Source organism: Myotis yumanensis, unplaced genomic scaffold (assembly GCF_028538775.1).
Source record: "Myotis yumanensis isolate MYYU_CA2020_CCGP unplaced genomic scaffold, mMyoYum1.0.hap1 SCAF_1, whole genome shotgun sequence".
Lineage (NCBI taxonomy): Eukaryota > Metazoa > Chordata > Mammalia > Chiroptera > Vespertilionidae > Myotis > Myotis yumanensis.
In genome coordinates, this window is record NW_027223752.1 from 7,277,457 (window position 1) to 7,300,480 (window position 23,024).

General features: G+C 53.3%; 1 protein-coding gene across 4 annotated transcripts in view; it reads left to right on the plus strand.

Moving 5' to 3' along the window:
* Positions 1 to 23,024, plus strand: part of LOC139001445 (WD repeat-containing protein 25-like) — a 138,404-nt gene that overhangs the window by 75,830 nt on the left and 39,550 nt on the right. For all 4 annotated transcript variants that reach the window (XM_070403038.1, XM_070403039.1, XM_070403036.1 and 1 more), the window contains 2 exons: positions 2,221 to 2,368; positions 13,900 to 14,030. In XM_070403038.1, coding sequence (XP_070259139.1) covers positions 2,221 to 2,368; positions 13,900 to 14,030 — 279 coding nt within the window. The remainder of the gene's footprint in view (positions 1 to 2,220; positions 2,369 to 13,899; positions 14,031 to 23,024) is intronic.

Consider the following 23,024-nt stretch of genomic DNA (forward strand, 5'->3'; position numbering starts at 1 on the left):
CTACTATGTATAAGCAGTGTGGCCTGTGTACTCTCTCTCTCTCTCTCTATGTATATATATATTTCTGTTTAGCCTTTGGATCTTAGTTCATTAATTTTACTTTATTTTTTTTTTTTTCTGTTAAAGTCAGACTTGTACATAGTATTGAAAAACAAACAGCAGTTGCCTGGACTCTGCCCTTCTACCATGAATCCACTCCACTTTGAAAGCCCTGACTCTTTCTCCCGGGGTTCCTGTCCATGTTGCTGAATGTCAATGCTGCTATTCGGGATTCTTCGGTTTGAGGCCCGGTCCTGGCTCCCTAGGGGGAAGAAGGGACTGAACTCTCTTAACATTCTGGGAAGGCTGCTCTCAGCCTCTTGTTTTCTTACGCTTGGACCTCCAAGCCCAGGAAACGTGCTTTTGAAGCTTCAGGATGAATTTTCTCGTCGTGAAAGGGGAGGTTCTCTGTAGGGTCAGGTTTGTGGGTGTGCGTGGGTTCCTGGGTGTTGCTGAGTGTCCAGGAGCCCTGCTGCTAGGACTGCGTGCCTGCCAGCCCAGGAAGCAAGGCCGCCAGCACTGCGGCTCTGCTGTCTGCCCGCAGGGTCCCCACTGCCCGGAGTGGGGCTCGTCTTATCCCCGCTTCCTGGAGGAGGAGACCACGGCCCCGAGGGCCAGCGGCATGGGAGGCCTTTGGCCCGACGCCCGCGTGCCAGCTGCAGGGATCTGCAGGGGCTCTTCCTGCTTCCTGTGTTCAGTCCTTGGAGCTGCACGTGGTGGTAGGTGAGGCCAGGCCCTGGGTTGGCTGCACGCCTGCCCTTTCTCCTGACTCCGTGGCGGCGGGTGGAGTTTCCTGGGCAAGCTGATGACAGCTGAACACAGGCCCTCAATGTACCCTGTGGCCCTGGCTCTTGGAACGAACAGTTTATATTGAGGGCTCAGTAGCGTATGCCAGAAGTCAGCAAGTGCACCGGGGGCTTTCTGCCACGGGCCTCACTCCCCCACGGAAAGCCTGGGTGGGAATGGGGACAGTGCCTTCTCTCCCGCGGGCAGACGTGTAAGCACAGGTGTGACAGGCTCTTGTTTGGCTCTTGTTCTTAAAGCAGGACCGTGAAGAGAGGCTGGCCTGGTGCAGCGTCCCCTACAGGGCTGAGAGAGGCCCGTCTCGGAGGAGAGGTGCCAGAGATGCAGGCGAGCCTGCGCAGAACGGGGAATGTGTGTAGCTGAGCAGCAGAACGTGGGGCATACTGTTTTCTTGTGGGCTTCCTGAACCCCAGAAAGTTTTTGGGAAAAGCTTCCTCTCAACTCACCAGCCCCAAGCCTTTACCTTTATACAGGAGAAGTTTAGCCTCCAGATCTGGTTTGATGGTAAACTGAAGGGAATCTGGTTCCACTGCAAGACCCTTCTCCCTGGCCAGGGCCCATTTCTTTTTTTAAAATAATTTAAAAAAAATATATTTTTACTAGTGACCTGGTGCACGGATTCATGCACATTGAAAGGAAAGTAATTAGAAGGTGGCTGGCAGGCGGGACTGGGCCGGGCACGCCCTGGAGCCAACCTCCTGTGGTCTTTCCCCATTGTCTGTGGAGTGAGTGGGGTCCCTCTGGCAGGTGGGATCCCTTGGCCTGGCCTGCGGGAATTGGGCTGAAACTGGCTCTCTGACATTCCCCGAGGGGTCCCGGAGTGCGAGAGGGCACTCTGCAAAGTTGCTGTTGTACAGGGCGTGGAACACAAATGCAAGTGTGCAGTAAACCAGATTCGGGGCTGACATTTCCCCAGTAACAACATAACCCATGGCTGAAGGTGGAATGGCGGCCCTGCGAGGAATCGGGCTCCCTCCTCTCTGGTTTCGGGGTGTGTCACTCAAGAACCGCCACTGCCAAGTCACTGCAGCTTGGCAGCTCCTGCGTTGAGCGTCTGCCCCCTGGTGGTCAGTGCGCATCATAGCGACAAGTTGGACAGTAGGAGGGACACTTAGCATATTAGCCTTTTATATATATTGATTGATTTCAGAGAGGAAGGGAGAGGGAGATAGAAACATGAATGATGAGGGAGAATCATTAATCCGCTGCTTCCTACATGCTCCCTACTGGGGATTGAGCTCGCAACCCTGGCATGTGTCCTTGACCAGAATCGAACCCGAGTACCTTCAGTCTGCAGGCCAACGCTCTCTCCACAGAGCCAAACCGGCTAGGGCAGGCAGGGCCCATTTCTGACGTCTGCTCTGTGCTTGCCTGCAGGTGTGGAACGCGGTGGACTCGGGGAGATGCCTGCAGACCTACTCTCTGCACAGTGAGGCGGTGCGGGCTGCTCGGTGGTCTCCCTGCGGCCAGCGCATCCTCAGCGGTGGCTTCGACTGCGCTCTGCACCTCACAGACCTTGAAACAGGTGCGTTTCTCTGTTGTGACCCACGGCATCCCTTCTGGTATTGGAGCCAGCTTTCCCCTGGGAAGCCCCTCCCCGGGTCTGTGGCTGGTGTTGGGGCTGTGGGAGGTGGGCCCGGGACTGGAACCAGGCCTCTCCTTGGAGGTTGGGTCGGGCCTGTGCCAGCCCGCCTGGAGGACAGAGCCCCAAGGTTGTCTCAGCCCCAAGCTGTGGGCTGGATAAAGAGGTGGCTTTTTAATCAACTTCTGACATGTAATTTGTCCTGAAATAGATTCAGCTTTATCACCGTGTCCTTTGGTCGGAATCAGTTTAGAATTCCTGTCAATTCATTATCGTTGAAAGCTGTAAGGAATGATTCCAGCGCGTAGGGCGAGTCTGCGTACGAGTTCTGCTTTAATGCCCGCGCTGAAAAGGCATTTGGGCGAGAGGGAGCCGGGCTGGGCAAATCTGAAGGGGGCTCTTGACAAGCAGGGCGAGAAGGAGACAGAAGTCAGCGAGGGAACTTCGTCATCAGCCCTGCTGCGCAGCCGGCACTGTTAGCCCCCACTCCAGCCACAGCCCGACCTCCTGCCGTGGTTTTCAGGTGAGGTCAGGCCAGGGAGTGCGGAGCTGGGCTCAGACCTCTGCCCCGCCCCCCGGGGTGCTGCCTTCTCCTCCCTGGGCTTCTGGGTCACTCTTCTGCTGGGCATCACTGCCAGAGCCAAGAGGGAAGGCCCTGGGGTCCCTTGAACTCTCGGGCAGTCCCCGCCTGCCTGGCCCAGCAGTGGTGGTGCTGGGGTCTGTGCCTCTCCTGGGGCCCAGCAAGTCGGGATAGTAACTTTGGGGTTGGACACCCAGCTTCTCCCCAGGAGCTTGGAGGAGGTACAGGGAGGGCAAGCAGTTGTGGTTAGGGGGCAATTGTGGGGTTTGTACCCCCTTGAGTGTCCTCGTGCCCAGGTTGCAGAGGGGCAGCCTTGCAGCGCTTCTGACAGCCCCATGCGCTCAGGGAAGGGTGGTCACGTGACCGGCGGTCATGTCAGCAGCTGGGCCTGTGCCCATGACATGTCGCTCTGCGCCTCGGCTGCTGCCCTCGATTATTTCTCCATTTCATAGGTGAGGAAACAGGCTAACGGGATGAGGAGCTTGCTCAGGGCCTCCCGCTGGTGGGTGTCATATGGGGACTTGAGCCCTGTCTGTGCAACTGCAGAGCCTGTGCCCTTTCCGCAGGGCCACATGGACGGCGTGGCTCTTCTCAGCAGAGTGTCTCCCTGACCGTCTGTGGTCTCACCAGGAGCCACAGGGCTGAGGAGGGCCACTTGGTGACGGCGCCGATTGGGTCAGTGATGACAGCAGCAGGTACTGTCACCGAGGACCCACTGCATGCCAGGACTTACACATGGGCCTCATTTAGGCCCCACTCACCCTTAGAGGCTGCTGCCACCAGAATCCTTTTTTCACACCCTGATCCAGAGGCACGAGGCAGGAGGTAGAGTCAGGGTGCATGCAGGCCTGCCAGGCTCCGAGCCTTCCACCTGACCTTGCACTCTGTGGCCTGTGCGTCCAATAAGCCATGCTCAGTATCGGAGAGAGGGGTAAACAAGACCCAGGACCCACCCTGGACAAGCTCCTGGCTGCTGGGAGACACAGCAGTGCAGAGAGAACCCAGGCCACAGTGAGGCAGTGAGACACAGGAGCTATGAGAATGTCTAGCCTGGAAGATCAAGGAGGACTTCTTGGGGGAAGAGGAACCTGAGCTGAGGCAGGAATCAGGGGCAGAGAATCAGGGTGCAGGAACGTGGTTGAGTGGGAGGAAAAGTGGGTTCTAGCAGACAGAACAGCAAGGACAGAGTGGTCACAGGAGCATGAACTGTCTGGCATGAGTGGAAATGTGGGGTGTAGGGAGCTGGGGGGTCTGAATCTGGGTGCAGAAATGGAGCCTGAGTGTCATGAAGTTCAGGTCGGTGGGATGCACATTCCTCAGGCGCTGCTCCTCACTGCAGGGTCGCTAAGGACCATGGGCGCCGCTGCCCACCCGCCCCGCCTGGGGAGTGAGGTGATGCTTTTCATAGCCTGGTGATGCCGGGTTAATCCAATACAAGTTTATTTGATAACATTATTGGATTCCTAGTGGCCCTTTGTCAAGCTCTATCTTCTCAATTAACAGATGTTAAACAGATAAACAGACACTGTTGGTGTGTGTGAGTGTGTGTGTGTGTGTGTGTGTGTGTGTGTGTATGCGTGTGTGAGTCGGGGGGGTGGTTCTGAAATTTATAGACTTTCAGTCCTCCTGCCTGATAAGTCAGGCACTGTCACAGCAGGTGGCGGTAGGAGGCTGCCGCTGAGTCTGGAGCACTCTGGGCAGGTTTCCTGGTAGCGGCAGCTGGTTGGGTGTGTCTGGGGCCCGAGGAGGGGAGGCAGATGCCTGGCCCTTGTTGGTGGAGCTGTGGCTGGAGGGAAGCTGTCTGGCCCCGCCCCGTGTGCCCCGCTAGCTGTGGTGTGCCCAGAGGCAGAGGGAGGGCATGGCCCTGCCCTCAGAGCGTTGCCATCTAGTCTGGGAGGTGATGGGGACTTTTCCATGCACCCCCTCTTCGGGGCACGGCACGAACCCGCTGGGTTAAAGGACCACTTTCCTTCATTCAGCGCTTATTGAGCACCTACTGTGAACAAGACCTGTGCTGGGCTACAGTGGTGAGCATGTTGGATGTCCTTTGTCCCTTGGGGGGGGCGGGTAGGGATGAGGGGTGTGGGTTTCAGCCCCTAGATGGGGCCTCTCTGGCTGAGGGGGTTGTTGGTTTTCATGTCCGTCTCCCTGGCGAGAGCTCTTGGGGCTGAGGCCTGTCTTGGTGGTCTTTGTGGTCCACCATGGAGCCAGGGCTGGTGGATGAGACAGAGCTGAGTCTGGCCCTTGCCGGGCAGTCAAACACCAGGGGCCGTCAGGGTGGGGTGGGTGCTCCGCCCTGTTTGCACCCATCCCCTGACTCGGGTTGTGCTGGTGCTCTCTTCAGCCGAGTCAGGTGGGTGTTTGCAGCGCCTCTGGCTCTCGGCCTGGTCCCATGTCCTGCCCTTTCTCGTCACTGAGTGCTCTCCCTCCTCACTTGCTCTGCCCTTGGTGATTTGGCTTTTTCATTTCAATCTAATTAGAACTCCCTGCCAGGAGAAGGCAACGCAGGGCGTCCTCTCCGCAGTGCTCCGGGAATTAGTCACTCGGTGCCCATTGTCGTTAATGGGAATTTGGCGCCAAGACCATTTATCCTGGTGTCCTCAATCAATACCGTTAAAAATCTGTGGATTCTAAAACGTCAATACCCGGCCTGAAATATGGAGGTCCAGCCACATTTTATCTCGTTAATTTATAGTTCTGACGGGCCACTGGCTTATAGAGCAACCATGAATCAACACTTAAATAAAATCCGCTCACAGATTAATTATTTTTGATGCTCTCGTTTCAGTCTGTAATCTTCCTAACAAAACGTCTCTGGTGCATTAGGCTGAGGCAGCTTCAGGGAACGCCGGCCAGTTCCACCAGGACCCACACGTCGCCTGCTTTATGAGTCAGCGTCCTGCACGCCACATCAGCCCGTCTCCTCCCCGTCCTTGGCGGGCTCGCTCAGGTCCAGGCGGGGTGTGGCTTCTAGCACAGACCAGCCCCCGAGTCGCCCCAGCCTGGTTGGAGTGGCCTCTGAGGTGAAGGAGACAGTCCTCCCCCTGGAGCCCATGCCCTGGCTAGGCAGACCCCCTGCTCTTCCTGTGCCACCGTCAGCTCTACCACTGTGCGCCAGCCCGTCTGGGATACCCTTCCCAGCGCTGGGGGCACACGTGTGCCAGAGCGTGGGTGGGGTGCAGAGGCGGCCGAGTGTCCTCGGCGGGTCCCTTTGCCTTGTTTCTGCGTCTGAGGGAGGGGCTGACAGCCTGGCTGGCGGGCTGTTGAGGGAGAGCTGAGGTGAGGTGTGCAGGGCTTTCTGCAGAATGCCCAGCGCATGGTGGGCACTCAGCAAAGGGTGCCCCTTCCCTCCCTCCGTCACTGCCCCGTGAGGCTTTTCAGATGGTAGGAGACAGCGACTTGTTCCTGCGGGTTCCCTGTGTGGACGGGGCAGGCCGGGAGGAAGTCCCAGCTTCTCTCCCGAGTCTCGCTTTTCCATGACTACATGGCCCGTTGGTGGGGTAGCAGCTTCCTTCTCGTGATGGGACGGCATGTGCCCTTTGCATGGGGAGGGTGTCCTCTGCACTGGACCCCACTGCGTGCAACTTTGCTGTCCTCAGCCCTTGGCTGGCTCCTGCTCCTCTGGGTGGGGAGGGCGTTATGGCGCATGGAAATGAGTGGCCCACTGGTCTGGACCCATAAATGATCATTTCTCTTGGTTTCCTGGAAGGGTCTTCCCGTGCCCCCCTCGTTCTTGCATCATGATTGGGCCCCACCACAGAGACGCCGCAAGGACACCGGGGCCAGGCCACGCTGAAATGAGTGAATGGATGCCAGACCCTTTGCTTATTCCACATTTCATCTCCACACGAGCCTGGGAGGGGAGTGTTTTTACCCCCATTTCATTGACCCAGACTCAGAGGCTTAGAGTGTTTGATGAGGTGCTTGGAGCCATGCCACCAGCAGACTGGTGGGCCTCCAGCTCCAGCTCCAGCTCCAGCTCCAGCTCCAGCTCCAGCTGTGTGACTGTGGAGGCTTTGCCTGTTGACCCTGGGGAGCGGCGTGCCCTCGCCACATCTGTTTTCCTGCTCTGGACAAACTGTTTGCTCAAGCCGATTCGGGGAGCCCACTTGGTGCTCACCGGGCAGCTGGCTCGCCACCTGCAGAGGGGACCTCGGGGCTTCTGGGTGGAAGGCGTGCCCAGACGGATCTTGGCTGATCCCTCTGATTAAGTGAGCGGCTGAAGGACGCTTCCGCGGCTATCGACAGCCGCCGCTCCAGCAGGAGAAATGTTAGCCCTGACAGTTTTAGAACACTTGACGTAGGAAGGATGAGCAGCATCCAAATTAGAACCCTGGCAAAGAGCGCCAGGGCTCACGGGGCTTCAGAGAAGGGGCTGCGGCAGGGCGGGGGGGAGGGGGGCGCCTCATTGGACTAAGCCTTCAGAGGGGGCCGGCCCCTGGGCCGCAAGAGGGGCCCGGGCTCCTCCATTCTCAGCTTTTGAGCACCACGATCGAGTGTCCCCCCGGCACATCTCAGAGGGGCTCGGTGAGGCGTCCTTCAGGGGCTTGTGGGGACCAGGAGGCACGTACCCAACAAGCAGGAGCTGGACGTGGGCCTCCTGTGGTGCCGAGCTCCCGATGGCGCAGGCGAGGTGTGTGTGTCCACTCCTTGGGTCCTAGGGGTTTCACTACCAGGTCCAGACCCGAGGCTCCGAGGGGCTCGTGGCCCAGCGAGGTCTGAACTGCTGCCCTCCCACCCTGATGCCCTCCCTCCCGCCCACTGATGCAGGCAGGGCCACACAGGCACTTCTGCCTCCCCTCCACTCCCTGCATCTGGGACCCCACTTCTAAGCTCATCCCTTCACTGAAGCCCCTGCCAGCCTCTCGTATACGTGTCTGTGCTCCAAGGCTGCACCCTCTTCAGCCCCATCCCCACTCCCACGCACACAGTTGTTCTCTGACCCTTGTTTTCCACTCTTTCCACACAGCTTTGCAGTGAGAGGCTGACTCTGGTCATGAATATTAAGTTGGATGTAATTAAACTCCAGCGAAACACTTGCCGGCCGCACCTCACACTTGGAAAGTGTCCAGAGGCCTTGCCACATCTCACCACCCCGTCTTGTTAGCTTCTAGCTCTGCGCATGCCCGCGTCTGGATCAGGGGAAGCGGCTTTTCGTCCACAGCCCTGGCTCATTCATTACCACTTTACCACGACTGCGCAGTGGAGATGCTTATCTCTGTGTGTAATTGCGACCGGGGGCCGTTTGGCACCCCTGGTAGGTAAGATGACCTCTGTTGGAGAATCCTGGAGCCTCAATGTGGTCATGCCATGTTTGCTTTCCAGGGGTGATTTCTGAGTCCCAGGAAATCAACTTAGGGAAAACCTTTGGGACATACCTTGTTTGCAAGTTGAAAAGTCCTTTTAAAAAAGATACTTGGGAAATTTGGTCTTGTTCAGATCATGAAGACCAGTGGCTCAACTTGATAGAACGAAATCATGGCCACAATCACTCTCACTTCTGTTACTGGGTTGTTGCCGCCGCCACCGCTGCCCATGGGGCCTCTCAGCTGCCGGGGCTTGCTGTCTTACCTGCATTACTCTCACAGCAGCCTCGTGAGGCGAGTTTTATCATCCCGATTTTACGTGGAGGAGCCCATGGGTCTGAGATGGTTGGCGGCTGATCCAGAGGGAAGGTTCAGGCCGGTGGGGCTCTCGCCCGTACCCTTCCCAGTCTGCCCCGCGTGCCAAGATGGCCTCTGTTTTTGATTCAGAGAGTCTGATTTGAAAGTTAGTAATCTCCTTTTCTCGTTAGCTTTGAGTCAGGATGGTTAAATTTACAGCTGGCTGAATACTTCCCAGAGGATGAGTGTAACGATATTGATTTTAGCAAAATGAGTCATATGCCGCCTGGCTGGGAGCACAGGCTCAATCACCAGGAGCTGACAACATCAGCTTTCCCTTGTCAACGTCTTCCCTACGTGGTCCCGAGTCTCTGGATGTGCACAAAGAGCTAAGCACAAGGTAGGGTCACGCACAGCTCGCAGGCAGGCACGGCGGGGTGCGGAGAGCTGGGCCCTGGTAGGCAGGTCCAGCCTCCATCCAGCACGGCGGACTCCTGTGGCCCTGGAGGAAGCTGCGCCTCGCCGAGCTTCCGTCTCCCGAGCTGGGAAATGCGTTAAGTACACCGGCCACATAGGGTTGTGGCGGGACAGGTGCCCGCCCCAGGCAGGCCCAGAGATAACGGGCCATCTCCTGGAGAAGGGGGCACGGACCTCCCTTCTCTTTCTTGGGGACCATTCTTGGATTTCATCTGCTCTGGGCTGAGAGGAAGACCCTCACCCTTGCAAACCTGGAGCCCTGTGTGTTGATTGGGTGGCCCAGGGTAGGTGCAGGGTGGACAGGCAGTGTCGCCCCGGCCGCGTGTGGGTGGTCGCCTCTGGCGACCTCGCTGTTTGCACCTGAGAGAGGAAGAGGGACAACTTCAAGGAGTTAGCTGGCCAGTGTTACCAGCTGCCTTCTCAAAGCAATATTAGTGATGGAAGCATTAGCAGTAATAACAGTGTCAAGAGAACGGATCGAGTTCCTGCATTCTGTTTTAAACATGTTTTTGCTGACAATTTTTAGTATATTTGTGTCATTATTGATTGAGGAAGGAAAAGAAGTGATTTTTCCTAACTCCAAGAGGATCAACACTTATATTGGTTGATTTCATTATAACAAGATCAATACAGTCTGTGTTAGTGGATTACATATTTTAAAACTCAGTTTCCTATAAGCAGCATACAGTGAGTAATAGAATTTTCTTTAACAAACATGTAGACAAGCGAGATGATCTCAAGGTTAAAGGTTACATAGCAGCTAACTGTGTGCTTCACGGAGCGCACCAGGAGAGGCCTGATAAGCAGTCTGCTCCGTTTATGAAAGGTCCTAGGAGCTACAGCGCCGCAGGCAAGGACCTTCACCCCCAGCGAGGCCGCGGTTCCTGTTCAACCAGCCTCTATCCATATCTCCTTAGCTAGACGCACAGGCCAGCCCGCAGCATTATGTTCTCATGGCCTCGCAACAAAAACTCCAAGTCATCCACCTCTCAAGGTTTCTGCATCCCTCAGTTCCAGCTTTTAATGTAACCAAGGATGAATTCAGTCATTCAGGTTCAGTTTCCTCAAACGGCAATAGCTCCCTTTTGTAGTTTGCTGTCTGCCTTGCCATGTGGAGTGCATTGTGTACCTGCTGCGTGTGCCCGCTGATAGCCTTGTGTTCCTGAGGGCGTGCGTGCGACCCCGTGGCCAGGGGGCATGCCCGGGGCCCCTCCACTGGAAGGGGCAGAGCTGGGGTGAGACCGGGCCCCTGGGATGCTCAGCTGCTCTGCTGACCGCCTCCCGCTGCCGAGAACATGCCGACGAGGCGGCTGGGAGCCTGGTTTCCGAGCCTCGTCTTGTCCGAGGCTGCCTCACCAAACAGAAATTCCCCCTTAGTCTTTCCCATTGGGTATCTTAGTCTTTAACAATTAAAAAATCTTTTAGTTTTGAATTTTTTAAACAAAGCAATATAGTAAAGGCTTAGTTGTTATACGGTAAGTGGGACTAGGGAAAATATATAAACTCTAGCTTGTCTTCTAACTGGAAAATTTTAGTTCTGAAAAGACATAGACTCTCTCAATCTCCTTAGAGGGTTGAGGAAGAGTAACATATTCAGAAATATTTTTTTTTTTTAACCACCAAAAGCTCAATCATCATCTTTTAGCAACTCAGCTCTCACTTTCCCTCCCATCTCCTCCCCATTGTTGGCAAGACTGTGTCACTGCACTTTTTGAAAACCTAGGCGAGTTCACTGCCATTTCTGAAACGAGCATATGTTCTGTGCTGTGCTCCAAGAAAGAGGGAGACATTTTTCTCCAGGCAGACGAGCTTGTTTTTCCTTTTGGACTCGGGATTGGCAGTGAATCCCAGTCGAGCAAGAAGTCGGCAGTAGGCATCGTCGTCTCCGTCAGGAGAAAAGACTCAGCCTGCGGGGGCCTTCTTGGTGGGGTGCAGGCTGCCCTGGCGTCTGAGAGCTCCTGTTCCACCCAGAGGACGTGACTGGGGCCTGCCCTCAGCCCTCAGTGGGGTCCCCGGCCACCAGGCAGGAGCCAGTGTCTTCAGACCTGTGCTGCAGGCCAGAGGCCCGACCTGGATGTTCTGTGGTGCTGCCCCCAGTCCCGGATGGACAGGGGAGTGGAGACGGAAGGGAGGTGCCCGCCTGCTCCTCCTCCCCGGGATGGGGACTTGCTAACTGAGGACATCATGATTGGGTCCTGACTACCCTCTTGGGTTCCAGACGGGCTTCAGGAAGGAAAAGAATCAGCTCGAGGAATACCAGGTTTCCAACCAGATTAATTAATTGCTGCTTCCCTAATTACAGGGATGGAGCACTCGCCCACCCCAAGTCTGCTCATCTCCCCATGTCTTTCTAGAATCCCTCATTTTTAGAAAGCAGGGTTACAAAGACATGAGTGCAATTTAAAGCCACTTCATGCTGGCGAATCTCTTCCCAGCCTTTGCCCACGTCAGTCCTGCTTCGTCCTCTTGTAATTCAGAAACAGGTGTCAGGCATTGTCCATCGCCCACAGAGCGCTGCTTCTGATTCCAGTGTCACACGGCTTTTCAGCATCCCGCCAGGCAGGGCGCTGTGTTCACCTCTGCCGCCCCTGGGGGTAGGGGGGGTGGGGGCGGGCGGGGAGGGCGGCAACTGGGCTGCTGTGTGCGGTCCCACACTGGTACCAGTGACAGGCCGAGATGACCCGGGATGGCCATGAGCACCTTTGCACATTGCATTTTGTTGCAGAATAGTCAAGGGGCTTGTTAGGCTTAAAGAGGCATAGTCTTCATTTGTAAAAGGTCAAGTGTTTCCAGAATTTTCTCTGATGACAAGTGGCTGCCAATTGTCGGCCTCTGGAAGATATTAGGAAAAAGTCAACACACTTATTCATTAAGGCGAAGGTGAGGCTTTAGCAGAGAACGAGGGAAACTGCTTTCGAAAAAATTTGTTCTGCCAAAAGAACGTTAGGAAAACATGTTTTTAATTGTTCCCATCGTTCTGTAATTTTCGTTGCCAAACTCGATGCAAAGTGTCACCTATTAAAAACTCTAATACCTGCACCCTTAACATGGGAACAGCATTTTTCTAATCAGCTTTAAAATACTTGCAATGAGAATTTCAATGGATTTTGAATGGGGTTGTTAAGTTGCAGGAGCCAGTATTTGACACCGGCGGAGGGGACTTTTAGAGCGACATGTCCGCACACTGCTCGCAGAGCTGGGTGGAAGCGGGCCGAGGGTGAGCATCTCCCCCCACCCCCACCCCCGTCCACACGCTTCTGGAAGGGGCTTTGTGGCTCGGACAGACTTCAGGGGATAAACAGAGGCTGGAACCGGGCTACTTTCAAATCACCGACTGACAAAAAAGTTCCTTGCATTGAAAAAAAGGGAAATATAGTCAGTCCTGTCATTCTTACTGAAAATATTAGGACTTATTAATGATTTCAGAGCAGTTTGTTGATCCTCTTCGTAAATGGCATGTTGATATATTTAAAAATACTGGTTATTTTCTCCTTGTCTCATCCTTTAAAATAGTCTATTTTTGGTATTTGTTGTAATGTTCAGAGCATATTGGTACAGAGCACATTGTATCACTAATGAATAAGCGTGCAGAGGTTGGTGGTGTGAGTTCCCGGCTTCTCACTGATGGGGCATGTGGTCAGACAGTCCCGAGATCCATTCAGGTCAGGGTACTGGTCAGTGGCTCTCGTGTCCTTCCCTGGTGATGTGGTGGGACATTCCACCAGGTGTGTAGGGTCCTGAACACGAAGCAGGGCAGCCTTCAGGAAGTGCTTTCTATAAGAGGAAGTGACACGGGAGAGGTCGGTGTTCTTGGCCACCAGCTTCTTGTGCCCCTCACTGCCCGTTGCCTCAGTCCACTGGGGGACTTCCCATGGGCCAGTGGCAGTCAGGCGTGTCCCTTGTGGGCCAGGAGAGCCCTTGTCGGCTTCTCTATAGGAAGCCGCCAGGTTGGCGTGACCTGGTGTGGTGGCCGGGGCCTGGGGACACGCACAGAGGCAGCCCTCAGACTCTCAGTGTTGAGAGCGGCCCCCACGCCAGCCGGGTTCCTCACTGCGCTTTTGGGGGTTGAATTGGACACATGAGAACTACAGCCAGTGCTCGGGTGCAAGATGCGACTGTGAAGACGGAGGAGTGCTGGCCTGGAGCCCCCCAGACCAGCTCAGGGCACACGGACACTTGCACAAGGCATGTAAGTGCTTGACGACCGTCTGATGGCAGATACATAAGGACACGGACGGACTCGAGTCCTGCAGAACCGGTGGGACTCTGAGGGTCCACACCACCTGCACATCGGGAGTTTGGGCCAATGTGATGTCACACTCTCCTCTGTCACCAGAGTCTCCTGCCACCCCCACTCCAGGCTCAGTACAAACCCTTCGTGGGTGATTAAGGTTGTGATTGTAAGATGGCTGGTCCTACAAAGACCACTCTGGAGGCCCCTGGTTTCCATCAGACTTGCAGACCCCAGGTAACGACTCTACTGTGTGAGCTGTGCAGCTTGGCCATGTTGCTCAGCCTTCCCAGTGTGGGGTGTTTCTGTTGTAAAGTGGGTCAGAGCACATAGAAGGCGGCGTTCAAGGATCCAGCCACTAGTGTAGCCCCGGGGAGGGGGTCCCGCTAATCAGGGCCCGGTGGCCGAGAGTGAGGCCAGAGTTGCTGCCGCCGCTGTTGTGTTTCCAGGAAGTCTTCCCTGGCCGCCTCGGGCCCAGGTGGGCAGTGTTGGCCTGTAGCTTCATCCCAGGTGGCATCTTTGTCTTAAAGATACTTATTTTGTGATCTGAGTATTTTTTTCTCTTCTCTTTTTTGTGTTGTAGGAACCCAGGTATTCAGCGGTCAGAGTAACTTCAGAGTCACTACCTTGAAATTTCATCCGAAAGACCACAACCTTTTTGTGTGTGGGGGCTTCAGCTCTGAGGTCAAAGCCTGGGATGTGAGGGCCGGCAAGGTAAGTCCGTCTTCTTCTCCTGGCCTTGCCTCGGAGAGCCTGCCATGGCGATTTTAATGGCTGGGGGCAGGTCCACACCTCCAGCTAGGATGCTTCAGATGGATTAAATACCACTAGTTTTTAATCAGTGCTAAGCATAATTTTTGGATGTTTTGAAAAACAATTTTGAGTTGTTAGACTATTAAAACATCATCGGTGCCATTCTGTACAGCATAGCACCAACAATATTTATTGAACAGCTACTATGTGCAAATGCTTCCAGATAATGTAAAATGAATGAGCCTCAAGGGAATTAACGTGTGATACAGATAACTGATACAGATGAGTGTGTGTGTGTGTGTGTGTGTGTGTGTGTGAATGTGAATGCGGGCAAGAGAGGGAGGGAGGCAGGGAGGGGCCAGCATTCAGAGGCAGGGAGTGCTTTCAGCTTGCTGTGAGGAAGGCTTCTTCGAGGAGACTGTGTTCCTTTTGGGGCTTAAAGGCTGCTCACCATCAGTCCCACAGGGTAGTGATCTCCACTCCCATCCTGCACACAGCCTGCTGCTCCTGTCGCCTTCACCAACCTAATAAGGGCAACCCTATCCCTTCTAGTCGTTCGGGCCAGAACCATCAGAATCACCCTGTCTCCGCTCTTTCTGTACCCCTAAACCCAACCTGCCAGGAGATCCGGCCATGAGTCTGGATTAAGCTGCTAAGGCCTCCCACTGGTATCATTGTAGAGGCGTTCTATCTGGTGTCTCTTCCCCCCTATGCCCCTTGCAGTTTGTTCTCAACAACTGGAGGCCAGAGTGGTCTGTGACAGTGTATGCCCAATGTGTTGCCCGTCTGCTCAGAGCCCTCAGGCTCAGGTCTTACTCACAGTGAAAGCCAGTGTTTCTGTTGTGGCCCACTAGGCCTACATGATCTTCTCATCCCCACTAGCTTCCTTGCCTTTCCTAGAACACACCAGCACATTCCAGCCTCAGGGCCTTTGCACTTGCTGCTCCTTTTGCCTGGAATGTTTTTCTCCCAGTGTTCTGCTGGAGGCTCATGCCCTCCCTCCTGCAGGGTTCTACTCAAATGCCACTTCTCCAGGGAGGCCATCCTTGACCACCATGCCAGCTGCCCCCTGGCATTCAGTAGTCTCCTTTGCACTTATCATCACCTGGTTTTACATGTTCATTTATTTGCCTGTCTCCTTCCATCTATATATATCAGTGGTTCTCAACCTTCCTAATGCCGCAACCCTTTAATACAGTTCCTCGTGTTGTGGTGACCCCCAATTTCATTGTTACAAATTGGACATAATTAAAGCATAGTGATAAATCACAAAAACAATATGTAATTATATATGTGTTTTCCGATGGTCTTAGGCGACCCCTGTGAAAGGGTCGTTCGACCCCAAAGGGGTCGCGACCCACAGGTTGAGAACCGCTGATATATATAAAAGGCTAAGTGCCCACCCAACCTGTAGCCATGATGTGCACTGACCACCAGGGAGCAGACGCTCAACACAGGAGCTGTCATGATGCACACTGGCCTTTTAAAAATAAACGGCACCACGGACCTGGCGTTGACAAACCAACAGTTGGTTTCCCCCAAGTGGGACACAGGCCCTGCCACCACCCTGGAGTGACACCTCACCAAATCACAGCCAATGCTGCCAAGACTCCATGGTGCAAAATGCGGCCCACAGCCCAGCGCAGCCCAGAAATGGTCGCTGTGGGCACCAGGTAATGACGTCGCATAGTAGCGCCCAGCTTCCTCTCCCTAGCGACTAACCTCCTTAGAGTTTCTTCAGCCCAGGAACATGACTTGCTTTATAGCCAGATGTAAACATTTTACACTTTAACCAAATGTTTGTGAAGTGTTTTCACATGCTTCATCTCATTTGATCCTGGAGTAGGTAGATAGAAGACTCGGTGGAATCCTATTTTCTTTTCATTAGCTGGAAAATGGAGATTTAGAAAGTTTAGAAACTTGACCAGACTGAAAAGAAGTAAGAAATGGTGGACCTTGAAAATGACTTCAGGTTTTCTCACTGCACAGAATATAGTCAAACACTGCTACAGTTAAATATTTTACCCTTTGTTCTCCCTGCGTGATCTACAATAATAATCTGCTTCGTGTTGATATTTACTGCTGTGTTGCTGACAATTACCTGAAAGAGAATTTGGGGTGCTTCACTGGGCTGGAAAAAGTTTAGCTACATCAGAAAGCGGGTCTAAATAAGCAAGTTTATTTTATATCCATCAAAGGCTAAGTTGACTCGCACATGCATGATACATATAAAGCTCTCGCTGTCGCCAATCACACGCGTGTGTTTTGATCTGTCATTATCTAGTGTGAGTTTGGTTGACACTTCTATTATAGAGAAAGGGCGAATAGTGATATTAAAATATTTCTTCTAATTAACTTCCTTTCAATGTGCACGAATCTGTGCACCGAGACACCAGTGAGAACATACGATCCTCCAAGGCAGGGAGTTTTGTCTGTTTTGTTTGTTGCTGACTTCTAGCTTCTAGAACAGTGCCTGGCATATAGCAGGCATGCAACAAATCTTGGTTGCCTGAGTGAATGAATGAGGGAGGAAGGCAGTCATGCCGAGTGTACAGTACAGGAAGTGGTAATATGAAATGTGGGCAGGGACTAGTGACCGGCTCACCTTGACTGGGCCATGGGCTCCGGGCAGTGGGACAGGCCCAGGAAGAGGCTGTCAGTGCTGTGGGTCTTGGTTTGGATTAGCAGAGGGGAGCTGTGGGAGGCTTGTGAGGAGGGTGCCGGGATCAGGGCTGAGGAGGATTCATGGAGGGGTGAGGAAGAGCACGGACTGACTGTGGGCTAGACACAGTCAGGAGGGTTTGTACTCAGGATCTGAGAAGTACTGCCCTGGTATGAAGAAGGCACACAGCCGCTAGGGTTTAACTGGACTTTGAAAGAAGAAGGCGCAGAATGTCAGTGTCCCAGCCTGAAGGGCTCCAGCCTGCAGCACCTGCACCCAAAGGTCCCACCTGAAGGCTGCCCCGGACAGGTGCAGCCCCCAAGCAGGCGTGTGTTAGCAGAGGCCTGTGCAGGTGGCCGGGGTGGAGGGAGGTGAGACAGCGCCTCCAGGGCCAGGCATCTGAAGGCATCTTGCTTAAAGTACTTCACAGGTCGGAGAGTTAGTGCACAGACAGATGTACTCTTTTTCTTTCTTTCTTTTTTTATTTATTCATTTTTTATTGTTGACAGTATTACAGAGGCCCCCCTTTCCCTCCCGTTGCCCCCCTCCCCCCAATCCCTGCCTCACCCAGGCCTTCACTGCACTATTGTATGTTTCCACGGGCTATGCATATATGCATGTAAGTTCTTTAAGCTAATCTCCCCCTCCCCCTTGTCTCTGAGATGTGTTAGTCTGTTCCATGCATCCATGTCTCTGGATCTATTTTGTTCATTAGATTCCACATATACATGAGATTATGTGATATTTGTGTTTCTCTGACTGGCTTATTTCACTTAGCATAATACTCTCCAGATCAATCCATGCTGCTACAAAGGGTAAGAAATTCTGCTTTTTTACTGCTGCCAAGTATTCCGTGGTATAAATGTACCATGGCATTTTTATCCACTTATCTACTGATGGGCACTTGGGCTGTTTCCAGATCTTAAATATTGTAAATTGTGCTGCTATGAACATAGGGGTGTATATAGTCTTTCTAATTGAGTTTTGGGACTCTTAGGATATATTTCCAGAAGTGGGATTGCTGGGTCAAACTGTGGTTCCTTATTTAACTTTTGGGCAACTCCATCCTGTTTTCCACAGTGGCTGCACCAGTCTGCATTCACTCAGCAGCAGATGTACTCTTTCAGATAAAAAAGTCACTTCCCCTGTGCCGGTTCAGCAGCTTCCTCCTGAGGCTGGAGCGCTCAGTCCATTGCTGACTGGGCGCTGGACGCAGCCCCACCGCTCAGGCCACCCAGTAGGTGGGAACCACCACCAACCGAAGAAATAAGGTTGACAGAAAATAGTTTCTAAAAAAAAAAAAAAGTGTTTTTTTTTTAATCACACTTTTTTTTTTTAAACAAAGAAACTCTTTTTACAAAAATAGAGAGAAAAGTTATCCATAAAGGAGTGGACAGCCCTCGCCGGTTTGACTCAGTGGATAGAGCGTCGGCTTGTGGACCAAAGGGTCCTGGGTTCAAATCCAGTCAAGGGCACATTCCTTGGTTGCAGGCTCCTCCCTGGCCCGGGCCCTGGTCGGGGCTCGGGTAGGAGGCAACTAGTCAATGTGCTTCTCTCACATCGATGTTTCTCTGTCTTTCCCTCTCTCTTCTACTCTCCCTAAAAATCAATGGAAAAATATCCTTGGGTGAGGGTTAACAAAGAAAAACAAAAAGAAGTGGACACAGTGGTATTTTAGAAAAATACTAGAACACTTAAGTTTGGGAAAATACGGGATGAATGAAAGAAAGCACCGGAAAGAGCTGTGGAGTTGGAATCTCTTGGCCACATGATCTCCGGATTCCCCAGCCCCTGCCGAGGGCCCTGTCCCTTGAAGGTGCCCTCCCTGCTTCTAGCCTTAAAAACCGAACACATAAGAAATTGCTCACCACGGACGCCATCTGATTGAAGAGTTTGTTACAAATATCAGATTTTCTCCTGGGCCTGAGGCCAGCTGACATGGTCTGAAAATGCTGGGGGAGAAGCAATTCGAAGCATAGGTTGCTGTGACTGGTACTGGCATGTTTCAAGTCTCTCCCAGGCTAATAATACGGGTAGAGGGATGTGCAGTGTTTGTTTCTACTCGCTTCTTACCAGCAATCCGACTGCCTCTGCCCCCTGCCCGGTCACTGGGCCCTGCTCCATTTGCACCAGCCAGGCTTCAGGAACAGCTCTTTCCTGCTTCAGTTGTTCCCTCTGGCAGGTGTTGTGAGAGCCTCACCTGGACTCTGCAGGAGGAAGGGAGGGGACAGGCACTGGCTCCTCCCAGCTGGGTGGCTCCCTGCCCAGTGTGCTGGGCGCTGTCCCAGGTGCTGAACGCCTGGCCCTCCCTGGCCAGCGCAGGAACCTGGAGGGCCCAGCCAGCCATTGGGCTTTTTCTGACTGGAAGCTAATTGAAGGTGGAAGCAGGAGGGACACAGATCTCAGCTTAAAACCGAGTCATGCTTCCCCTTTAAAATACGATAGAAAGCCCTGTTTTGTTGTAAAAGCAATACGTGATTATATGGGGGAAAAAAGGAGGGAAATGAGGGAAGAGTTGGTGGAACTAGCCAAAGGTAAACTTAGTAATTTTTGATATTTTCTTTCCCCCGTGTGTGGGGTTTTTGAGAAAACATTGTTCAGTCTTATTTTTATACATTAACATTATTTTATATGTTGCTTTCTCAGAGCATTGTAAGGGTTTTCCTTGTTATCACAAATGCCTGCAGGATTTTCGTTAAGTCCCTTTGACCCAGCGTGCTGACCGGCTCCTTGCCTCATCGCTGGCTCAGAGCAGTGTCTGACATAGCAAGCCGTCGATGAATATGGATCGAATGAGTCAATTCCACATGGTTTAGCTTACTAAACAGTTTCCCTAAGTTGGATGTTTAGGATGCCCTCCTTTCCTATTTAAAAGTAATTGATCTAAAGAGGGAGGTCAGAGGTCAGCAAACAACAGCCTGGGGCTAAATCTGGCCCACCACCTATTTTTATAAATAAAGTTTTATTGGAACACAGTCACACTCATTCGTTTATGTATCGCCTGTGGCTGCTTTTATGCTACAGAGACGGAATTGAGTAGTTGCAACAGAGACCACATGGCCCACAAAGCCAAAAGTATTTACGACCTGTCGGACCCCTGCTATGCATAGATCTGGCTGTGACTTCTGTCACCCTGTTGATTGTTGGGACTAATTGCCCTGATCTGGCTGACAGGGTGGGAGTCTCTGTGTCCCCGCCCCTGTTATGAGCATCCTTGCAGGAACCATGTGCTCAGAGAATGTCTTTTCCAGAGAACTATTCTCCAGTCAAGGGTCTGAGGTGTTTCTTGTTACCATCTCCAAACATCTGTGCAGCTGGAGATGCATGAGGCTAGCAGCTCTGGGAAATCTATGCCCGGTCCACATTATTGTACATTAGGGGCCCGGTGCATGAAATTCATGCACAGGGGGTGGGTCCCTTAGCCCAAACTGCACCCTTTCCAATCTGGGAGCCTCAGGGGAGCCCTCTCCAATCTGGGAGTTTCTGTCTGTCTTTGCAATTATATGAGCGAATTGTCTAAGACCCCAATCCAGTTTGGTTTGGTGCTCACAGAATAATAGATGTCTTTTTTTTTTTTTTTACTTTGCTCCATTGGTGGAGATTTCCTAGAAGTTGCAGGATATCTTTTAATTTTTCCTCGACACACGGACTTTACTTATGTCTCTCACCTTTGCTCTCCCTCCATCCCCCACCCGCAACAGTAACTTGCTCCAGGCTCACTTTGCTCTAGTGTCTAGGAGATCCCACAACGCCCTCCCTCCCGCTCTCCGCCCTCTCTCCTGCTCTGCCAAGCCCCCCAAGCTGCCCGCTCTCTGTCTGCTCTCCCGCTCTGCCAAGCCCCCCAAGCCGCCTGCTCTCCCGCCCCACCCCCAGCTGCTCGGCGCCTGCGCGTGCGTGTGCTGCCCACAGGCCTGCCATCTTTGTCGGGTTAATTTGTATACTCACTCCTGATTGGCTGTGGGTGTTGTGGAGGGACGATCAATTTACATATTTGTCTATTATTAGTATAGATTCCTCTGTAAGACATCTATTTGCATATATAGTGGTTTCCATATTGGGGGCTTATTTCCTTAAGCTTGGGTCCCAGACTCAATTGCTGGGTTAAAGCAACCAGCATGTTCAAGGTTAGGGGTAGGTTTTGGGCCAGAGTGGCAGCATCCTGGGTAGGTGCTCCCATCCCTGGAGCGTGACCACAGGTCTGGGGTCTCAGAGAACCAAGTCTGAGGAGGAGCTGGAACACATAACCTTGAAGCTACTTTCAGTCCTACAATGATTCCTTAAGCTTAGCCGCGTGATGAGTGTTGGGATTCTGGACTCCTCTGGTCCAGCCCAGTTCATTATGGCAAATGGGCTTCTTGGCTCCCCTTCTTCTCGTCTTGGCCCATCTCTCTCTGCCTAATCACATTCCTCATTACTGCCAAGTGCCGGGCTCCCCCTCCGGCAGGTTGGCAGGATGTGCTCTGCCCAAGCCAGCTGACCATGCTCACCCGGAGCTGGCTTAGTGCCACCCATACAGAAGTTCCTGACTCTTCTCCCTTGAACTTGAGTGTTGACTGAAACCCAAGATGTCTGGACCTGACCTTCATGTCACTGTGGGGATCCCTTGCTCCAGCAGCTCTCCTGGCCTCCAGTGTTACTGGCTGGGTTACAGGACACCTGGGCTCACATTCTCCCCATACCATTTGCTCAGCATGGGGGATTGTGGGCAAATCCCTTAGGCTAAAGCCTGGGTTAGTTGCAGTTTCCCCACTGGTATAGTAGAGAGGTGGTGAGGTGGTCTCTACAGCGGAGTTTCTCAGACTTGCACCTGGGGCTCTTGTTAGGATGCAGATTCTGCTTCGGCAGATCTGGGGCAGAGATGGTGTCTCAGCCAGCTCAGGCTGCTGTAACCAAATTCCACAGATGTGGGGGCGGCGGGCGGGGGTTGACACAGAAATTTATTTCTGGAGGCTGAAAGGTCAAGAGCAAGGGGCCAGCATGGTCAGGTGAGGGCTCTCTTCCTGGCTTGTGGACAGCCACCTTCTTGCTGTGTCCTCACATGGTGGGGAGAGAGAGCTCTGGTCTCTTCATCCCCTTACAATGCACCAGTCCCATCATGGGCCTCCACCCTCGTGACCTCACGTAACCTAATCCCATTGGGGGTTAGGACTTTAACATATGGATTTGGGGGCGGGGGGCACAAACATCCAGTCCAGCATTTCTGACTAGCTCCCAGGAGATGCAGAGGCAGACAGCCCATGGACCACACTGAGAAGCCAGGGCCCAGAGGGCCTCTGAACATAGAGGTCCCCTGCTCCTCCCCTGTGAGTGCCCTCAGCCTTTGTCCTGGCTGACCTGCAGCACCTGGGACCGACCTTAGTGACAGCTACTGAACTTCTTACTTTACCACGAGCTCCTGCATCCAGCAGGTGTTCATGTACTGGTACAGCCACCCATGTGGAGACTTGGTCTGTGCACAGCATCTCCCACAGGGCCTAGACCAGAGCATGTGCTCAGGGGGCAATCTTGGGTGAACTGATGGGGTCAGCTGCCCCACCCACTGTGGTGGAACCTTGCAGATGCACCCACCTGCCCACAGCTCAGGGGCAGTGGCCACCCTGGGATCTAAGGCTAGCTGTGGTCCAACTGAAACTGGTCATTCCAGAAGTGTGGATAGAGGCAGAGGACGCAGGAGATCCTGCATGGGGCGAGGTATGGTGTGGTGGTCTCAACACTGCAGTTTGCAGCCAAGTCTGAGCTCTCGTGCTCCCCATGTTTGTAGATGACAGAGCTGCTAGCCTCAGGCATCTCCAGCTGCACAGGGCCGGGCTATGTGCCTAGCTGGAGCTGCAGGGATGCAGAAGTGTAAGCTGTGGGCCCAGCTCCCTGGGCCACTAGTACTGTGGGGAATGCTGAGGCACTCACTTCCAAGTTCACTTTAAGATGACTGTGGAGTTGGAGCCAAGTTAAGGATAGGAGCTAAAAAAAAAAATTTCTCCCTTGTATTGGGAATCAGATTTGTAGAAAACTACAGCGGCTTAAAATCGACCCTTTTCGCAAGACTAAGTTATGGAACCCCAACTCAGCAGACACCTCACAGTTGAGCAGGGCCGAGCCCTGGAAATCAGAGCAGCTCTGGGAAATCTAGGGCACGTGGCCCCGGGCTGGGACTCGGCCTCTGCCCCAGTCCTTCCTCCCGTCCGTAGGTGCTGGCCAGCGAGTCTCGGAGCACAGCGCCTCTGCTCCCCGGAAGAGCAGCAGTTGCGCTCCGCCAGACGGGCCTCTAGGGTGCCCGCCCATTGCTCGGGAGAAAT